This window comes from Perognathus longimembris, chromosome 2, assembly GCF_023159225.1.
Source record: "Perognathus longimembris pacificus isolate PPM17 chromosome 2, ASM2315922v1, whole genome shotgun sequence".
Classification (NCBI taxonomy): Eukaryota; Metazoa; Chordata; class Mammalia; order Rodentia; family Heteromyidae; genus Perognathus; species Perognathus longimembris.
In genome coordinates, this window is record NC_063162.1 from 74747109 (window position 1) to 74754743 (window position 7635).

General features: G+C 48.1%; 2 protein-coding genes across 3 annotated transcripts in view; one reads left to right on the plus strand and one right to left on the minus strand.

The window, feature by feature from the left end:
• Avl9 (AVL9 cell migration associated) overlaps positions 1-1797 on the minus strand; it is a 31841-nt gene extending 30044 nt beyond the window's left edge. For both annotated transcript variants that reach the window (XM_048339506.1, XM_048339505.1), the window contains exon 1: positions 1465-1797. In XM_048339506.1, the coding sequence (XP_048195463.1) occupies positions 1465-1557 (93 nt within the window). In that variant the 5' untranslated portion in view covers positions 1558-1797. The remainder of the gene's footprint in view (positions 1-1464) is intronic.
• A 1333-nt stretch (positions 1798-3130) lies between these two features.
• Lsm5 (LSM5 homolog, U6 small nuclear RNA and mRNA degradation associated) lies at positions 3131-6349 on the plus strand. The gene is made up of 5 exons (XM_048339507.1): positions 3131-3295; positions 4074-4169; positions 4672-4699; positions 5444-5516; positions 6094-6349. Exons 1-5 carry the CDS (start codon positions 3250-3252, stop codon positions 6124-6126), a joined length of 276 nt encoding a protein of 91 aa, XP_048195464.1. The 5' UTR covers positions 3131-3249; the 3' UTR covers positions 6127-6349.
• The last annotated feature ends 1286 nt before the right edge of the window (positions 6350-7635 follow it).

A 7635-nucleotide genomic window follows, 5' to 3' on the forward strand; every position in this document is an offset into this window, starting at 1 on the left:
TGCCTAGAGCCCCAGGTGCTACTTTGACCCCAGTGTCCTTTTCCTCTTAAAGCCTGTTTGTTTTTCTATAATCTTTATGCAAACCAACCTTGCACTTGTTTCCTTGCTGGACACCAAGGCCATGCCATCCACTAGTAAGTAGTAAACCCTGACTTTCAGGTGCTAGCAACAACAAAGGGATCAAATGCATTCCTATAGCTGAGTGGTGGCTTCCCCTTCCGTGTGTTGTGTGCATGTGTGTTTGTTTGTGGTTTGTTGGTAGTGGGAGCTTAGATCCTCAGCCTGGGCACTGCTTAGCTTTTTCCCTGGTTAAGTGGAGATAAAAGACTCATGAACTTTCCTGTCAGGGCTGGCTTCCAATTGGGATCCTCAGATCTCAGCCTCCTGAGCAGCCAGATTTACAGAAGTGAGCCACTGGCACCTGGCTCACTTCTAACTTTCTTTACCCTAGAGTTGACAACGAAGGCAATGGTGGGAATCAATGCGGTCCAGACTTCAGGACTGTTTTGTACTGCTGACCCTATTAAGGTTTCAATTACTTCACTCCCTCTAGCTGTACCCCCCTCCACGTTACTGGCAAGTTCAAACACAGGGGCTTTTCAAGTACTCAAAACTTTTTTAGTACCACATGGGAATAATGCTACTTCTTCCTGAGGAACAATGAATAAGATATCTTAAAATTCAGAATAAGGTATCTTAAAATTCAGTCTTCAAAATGCCTACAACAAACATGTCTTCACTCCTTCCGAGCTTCTCTGTCACCACCCTCTAAGGAACCGCAAGTTTGCCAGTAAGTCTTCTAAAAAAAGGTTACGTTTTTCTCCCGAACACGAGAAACGCAAGGTTGCCTAGCGGCAGCGATCAGAATTTTCAGCACTTTGCTGAGAGGCACTTGCGTGTTCACTGGCACACCATGACATCATTGCTTCCAGGGGGTCGCGGATCTCGAACCCCGTTTTCGATTTTGTTCCTATGCAAGTGTTCCACTTGAGATCTCGGATTAGAGAACCGGCGAGGGCGCAGGGAAGAGTCGACGTGCACATTTTGCTTATTGCGACTGACCTGGAGAGGCCGACCTCGTCAAAAGCAAGATGCGCTCCGGACCAGAGCAAACCGCGAGCCGGGCCGGGGGAGGGCGTCCGCTCGCCACCCTCGCACCCCGGTCCCCAGGTCTGCAGGAGGTAAACAAAGGAAGTGGCTTCCCACCCCGGGGGTCGCCAGCAAGGAGCCCCCCCCGGGCCCGCAGCACGAAAACCGGCCCGGGGCTGCGTCTCCCCCAGACGCCCCGAAAGCAGCTACCGGACGCCGACAGGGAGGGCGAGCAGCACAACCCCACTGGCCTTCGCCCACCACGGGCGTGCAGGCCGAGGGCGGGGGTTCCACGAGCTGAGCCGGGCGGTGGCTCCACGAGCGGAGCTGGGCGGCGGGGGAGGCGCCGGGCGGGGGCGCGGACGCCGACCTCACCTGGCAGCCCTTCTTGTGGTGGAAGCCGACCACCACGATGTGCAGGACGGGGCCCCGAGGGGCGCCCTCAACGCCGTGCCCGGCTTTCTCCATGGGCGGCCGCCGCTGCCCCACCGACTTCAACCGCCGAGACTGGCGGGCCGGACTACCCCGCGGTCCTCGGAGGACAGAGAGCGGCGGCCTCCAGGTGTCAGCCACGGCGCCGCATGAGGGCCGCGCGCATAAGGGCCGTGTCTGGACCGGGGTGCTCCGAGAAGGTCCGCGACGGCCCTCCGGGGCCGTGGCTGCTCTTCCTTCATCGGCTTCCGCAGCTTCCGGGCTGTCACCTGACCCGCCGGCCGCTGGCGGCGGGACAGGGCGGGGCCGGGAGAGACCTGGAGGGGCGGGGCCTGAGGAGGCTGGGGCGGAGCCAGAGGACTGGAGCCGAGTTGATGAAGGAACTGGGGCGGGGTTAACAAGGTGGGCGGGGAGGATCCAGTGGATCGGGGCGGGGTTAAAGGAAGGCGGGCGGGGCCAACAGCACGAGACTTGATCTTGGAGGGGCGGGGCTTGATGGATCCGGGGCGAAGCTAGGGAGAGGGGCGGGGTTAGGAGATAAATAGGCAGAGAGGGGCGAGGCCTGATGGAAAGGAAGGCCTCTACCCAGAAAGGTTGGGAAGGTTCTACCCAGCTGGACCGGGAACTGGGCCGGGCTGGTGGGGTGAATGGTTACATCTGCTAAGGTCTCACCAGGTTTGTCATCAGATCCTTTCCTTCTCCCTTATTGTCTATTCTTCCTCCTTGATACGTCAGTTCCTTATCTCCTTTTCCTTCAGCCTTTCTTTTGCAGCACATGTTTTCTGCCCACTAATTCCACTCTGGCTTAGAGTCTCTCTCCTGACTCATAATATTTAGCAACGTGGACGCATGTATGTTCAATGTATCTCGTGCACTCAACCTGTAAGTCAAACAGTATGATTTTAGTCTAATCCTTAGTAATAGTATAAAACAAGCACCTACTTATTTAATAGAGGGTGATGGGTGCTTACCGGCCATGTGTTGTAAGCATGAAAGGTGATCTTTGTGATTTCTCACAAAGATCCGCGGATACAAATATTAAAAGAACTAGGGTGCAGCATTTATTTGCATTCTATCTTTTAAAAATAGAGGTGGAAAAGCGTGATTTTTTTCACCTGCGATGACACCAGCATGTAATTTACAGTGACATCCATTGGTTGTCTGTTAAAAAATAATTGTTGACCCGGGGGGTTCACGCTTGTAATCCCAGCTACTCAAGAGGCTGAAATGTGAGGATCGCAGTTCAAAGTCAGCCTAGCCAAAAAAGGCCTAGACACTCTTACCTCCAATAAACTACTCAGAAAAAGCCGGAAGTAGAGCTGTGGCTCAAGTGGCAGCTAGGAGGAATTGCCGAATGGCGGCTGGGAGGCGGGAAATAAATTATTTTATTGGTTTGAAGAACGATTCTGACTTAAAACGAGTTGCAACTATCAGTGGGACAATAAGACTGCAGACTAAGCAGCTCAATAAGACCGGAGGAAGACTGTCCAGGAAGCAAGGTATCTACTATTTCCATAAACTAAAGGGCTCAATGGGCGTCCACCTGCCCCGCAGAAGCCAGAACAGAGGGAAACAGCCGTTCGTGAAAGCGGTGATCGATTGAGCGGACTGGCCCTCGAGCACGTCCTGCTACTGTGCGCGCCTGCGCGCTCTGCGGGAAAAGCGGAAGCGCGCTTTTAGACTCTGTGATCGGACGTCGATGGACGTGAGGTCACTTCCGGCGTGGCCATGGCGGCTAACGCTACCACTAACCCGTCTCAGCTGCTGCCTCTAGGTAAAGTACTCCCCTCTGCCTGGCGCTGGACCCTCAGTCCGCGTTGTCGGGACCCACGGACCCGGCTCTCCTCGGCCTCGGGCCCCACTATCCCTGGCCTCGGCCCTGGCTCACCCGGCTTCGGCTTCTTCTCTTCCCCGGCCTTGGTCCCTACTCCCCCCGACCTCGGCCCTCTGCTGTCCCGGGCTGCAGCCAAAGCGCAGCCGTCGCTCCCAGGCAGCGCCGCCGTGAATGCCCCAATGGCTAGCGCTGGGCTGGGCCTGGCTGATTCCTTTCGGTACCGTCGGAGTTAAGCGGGTGCTGTTGGCCGGGTGAGGCCGCACTGGGCCTCGCTCCCGGGGAGCTGTAGTCGGTGGAGAGAGACGGGACTGCCTAGTACCAGTGGTCGTGACTTGATTGTTCCATTCAGTAGGCCTCAGCAGGTCTCTGCGACCCCCCCGCTCCAACTCCCCTCCCCGCGTGCCTGCCGGAGACTATTTACGCGGGAAAGGGCGGTGGGCCAAATGCACGTCCTCTGTTCTCACCGGGGGTAGTCTAGTCAGAGGGAAGTTTGTGCACTGGTATGTTAATCAGATGATCTAAGTATAAAATCACAGTCAAATAAATTGCTACAAACGAGGTAAGTGGACGCGAGGGGAACCGTACTGTCAAAGACAACACAGACTTGTATAAGAAGACCTGAGGTTGAGTGTATGCTTTTTTCTCTTTCGCCGTATGCCGGTAGGCATCGATTCTGTTGAAATGATGAATGAGTAGAACAGCCCTTTTCCCTCCGCAGAGCTCGTGGACAAGTGCATAGGATCAAGAATTCACATCGTGATGAAGAGTGACAAGGAAATTGTTGGCACACTTCTAGGATTTGACGACTTTGTCAGTATCCTTTTAAAAAGTGGTCATGTAGGGGCTGGGAGTATGGCCTAGTGGCAAGAGTGCTTGCCTCCTACACATGAAGCTCTCAGTTCGATTCCCCAGCATCACATATATGGAAAACGGCCAGAGGGGGCGCTGTGGCTCAAGTGGCAGAGTGCTAGCCTTGAGTAAGAAGAGGCCAGGGACAGTGCTCAGGCCCTGAGTCCAAGGCCCAGGACTGGCAAAAAAAGTGGTCATGTAGCTAGGTGGCAGTGGCTCACACCGACATTCAGGAAGCTGAGATGTGAGGACCACAGTACCTAAAGCCAGCCTAGGCAGGCAAGTCTGAGATGCTTATCCCCAAATAACCACCAAAAAGCCAGACTTGGATCTGTGACTTCAGCACTTTTATAGTGCTGGCTTTGAGTGAAAAAAGCTAAGGGACAGTGCCCAGGCCCTGAGTTCAAGCCACAGAAGCTAGAGTAAGTGCAACCTGTTGTATTTATTTTCTTAACACCAAATTTCAGATATGGTGCTGGAAGATGTCACAGAGTTGTGAGTAATAGTAAAAATTGATTAGGTCAGGGGATGATGGGGGTCTCCTTTAAAGCAATTTTAGTATGATTGTCAAGAAAATGATTGATGAGAAATGATTACCTGTCAGAATTACCTTAAAAACACAAACTATTTTTTGATGCTTGTAAAATTGCATTAGGAAGTGATTACCTTAATGTATTTATTAGTAAACTCTTAGGACATTAGTGCAGACAAAGCTTTAAGCTGTGTAAAACACAGCTAACAATTTTAAGGCTCAGGTTAAATCAAGGAATTGACAAGAGCATTTGATTATATAACCTGATATATATATATATTATATATATGATGTCTCAGTTATTCTCATTGTAAAGATCATAACCAGTGTTTGTTCTTAAAACTGAGTTGATTACAAATGGTTAAGTGGATAGGAGTGGAAGTACTGGGTGTGTTTCTTTCATATTTGTTTCTTTGGCAAGTTTGTTTCTCTTCGTAAAGGAGCTTCAGTGGCCAGGATTTTAGGCCAGTCATTCTTCTTTGTTGCTTTTAATAAAGAATGGACAAGTTTTGTCTCTAAAAATTACTAGTGCGATTGCCTGGCCTCACATTCATTTTATAGCAAGAATAATCTATTGGGGATTGAACCTCGGACCTTGTAGATGCTAAGTCTGTGTTCTTAACCTCAACTTGTTAGAATAACTTTTTGATGAAAAATATTTCTGGAATGTTGGCTTTGATTTCATCCTGACTCTATTTATTCATTAGTGAAATCACACCAGAAGGAAGACGGATTACTAAATTGGATCAGATATTGCTGAATGGAAATAATATAACCATGGTAAGACACAGTAAGGCTGTTTTATTTAGATGTCAGCTCATTTTGGGGGTCAGGGATTATAAGGGCAACTTGTACTGCTGCTTGCTTCCCTAAATGCTAATAGCCTATAGTGCTTAACATCGGAGAGGGGTCCTTGATAGTCAGTACCTAAAGCAGCTGTTGAAAAGGCATTTGCCTTGAGGGTAGGGACAGGAGGGGGGAAATGGGGGCAATTGGAGGAAAGGGTGATATTGACCAAGAAGCATTGTACTCACAACCTGACTTATGGAATTATAACCCCTTTGTATGATTACATCATCATTATAATGATAGAAAAGGTATTTGGCCTAAAGTTGAGTTTGCTTGGGTTTTTAAATCTTTCATCAGTAGCCATTGTTAAATACAGGTAACCCTTAGTGATGGAATTGGAAATAGATACTGATGACAAGGAAAGACTGGGAATTATGAGGGTGGTGAAGGCAAAGGTGGTTTGCTACATGAGGAAGACTGTGTGTGTTACTAACCTGGATAGCATTAATAACTCATTAACATTGATAACATGATGGTGTTACTAATGAACTTTTTCTCCTCTATTCAGCTGGTTCCTGGAGGAGAAGGACCTGAAGTATAAATGGATTCCCTTGACTTACCTAGATTCTGTTTTGTCTTACAATGGCAAGCAAATGGATTTTTTTTAATCTTTCAATGTTTATATTCTAGAATGCTGTTTCCCGTTGAAGGGAAATGGTGTGACAGTGTATCATATGCCATTTTTCTAAGTTAATCATGAGTACTTTGGTAAAAGAATAGTTTGCTTTTTGAAGAGTACAAAATAAAGATGTTTTTGGTTACCTGCTGTGGTGTGTATTACGCTGAAGCGGTATGGACAGAGGCCCTGGTTACTGCGCCCTGGTTCATGTCATTTATGATGGGCTTGAACTTGAACCAGTGTGTTTAGAAAACCTGAAGTCATTACTTAGAAAACTCAGTTCAGACTGATGTTTTGCCATAGCCATTTGATTGACTTCATTTCGTTAAACCACAGAATCCAAGCAGTGTGCACCTTAGGAAGGAAAAGCAGTTGTTGCACTTTTCAGTATGTTACATTTTTCAAGTACATGTCGCTGTACCTGTAGTCATGCAGAAACTCTCTTGAATATTTAGCCTCTGTGTCAGTACTTTGAATGTAAGTGGTAAATTGTCTGTATATAAGAAATACTTCAACATCTTTGTGTACATACTGTTTTATTAAGTGGATTTACTATAAATTAGCCTGTTCTTGTTGGCCAGAGTAGTAAGTCATTAACACATTTTTATTTTTCTTAGAATAAATTCAAAAGCACATAGATCAAAGGCATGATTTATGTTGTTGTCAGCAGGAGGCTTGTACTCAGTCACCTGCCCCCTACAGCCTAGTCCATAGTTTCCTCTGTGAGCTGGTTGGCACTTCATGTTCTGCCCTCTACCTCTCTCTGCGCCTGCAATAAGCAAATCCTATTACCAGGTTTTCTTTTAGTTAGAACACATTGATATTTTATGAGTCACACAGGGCTTTAAAAGTTTTTGTTGAGATGAGATTAGTTGAGGCTCATGATTGATCCTTACCCTAGGAGTGCTATGGTTACAGCAAATAAGTGAACAAACAACACAAACCACTGCTTTGTAATTTTTTTTCTTTACATAGTGTAAATACTTTGGTGGCTGGTTTCAGCCTACCAGGAGTTGTTTTTTTTATTTTTTTTTAAAGACTTAGCTATATTTTGAGGTATAAAAGACAGTTGCTTCTAGCCACCCTTGACTTGCTAGGAGTAGTACTTTGCTCTCCCTGTTCCCTTTTGGAGGGAACACACAGGTGATGTCACACTGTCTTCCCTCTTCTCTCCACTAGGAAAGCTGGTGGTCAGCTCAACCTTTCCCTTCTTCCCCCTAGGAGTTAGTGACCTGCAGGGGGCATGTGTTCCACTAGTGGCTATGGTAGCGAAAGGCCACTTGTCTGCAGATGATGAACCAGGGCTCCAAGTATAGTCTTAGATTAGATGGTGGCCTGCGTCTGACTCCTGCTTGCATTGTATCTGCAGTCTTTTCTCTGGTTAATTCTCAGTTGAGGGATGTATGCATTGTTTGGAATCTAGCAGCTTCT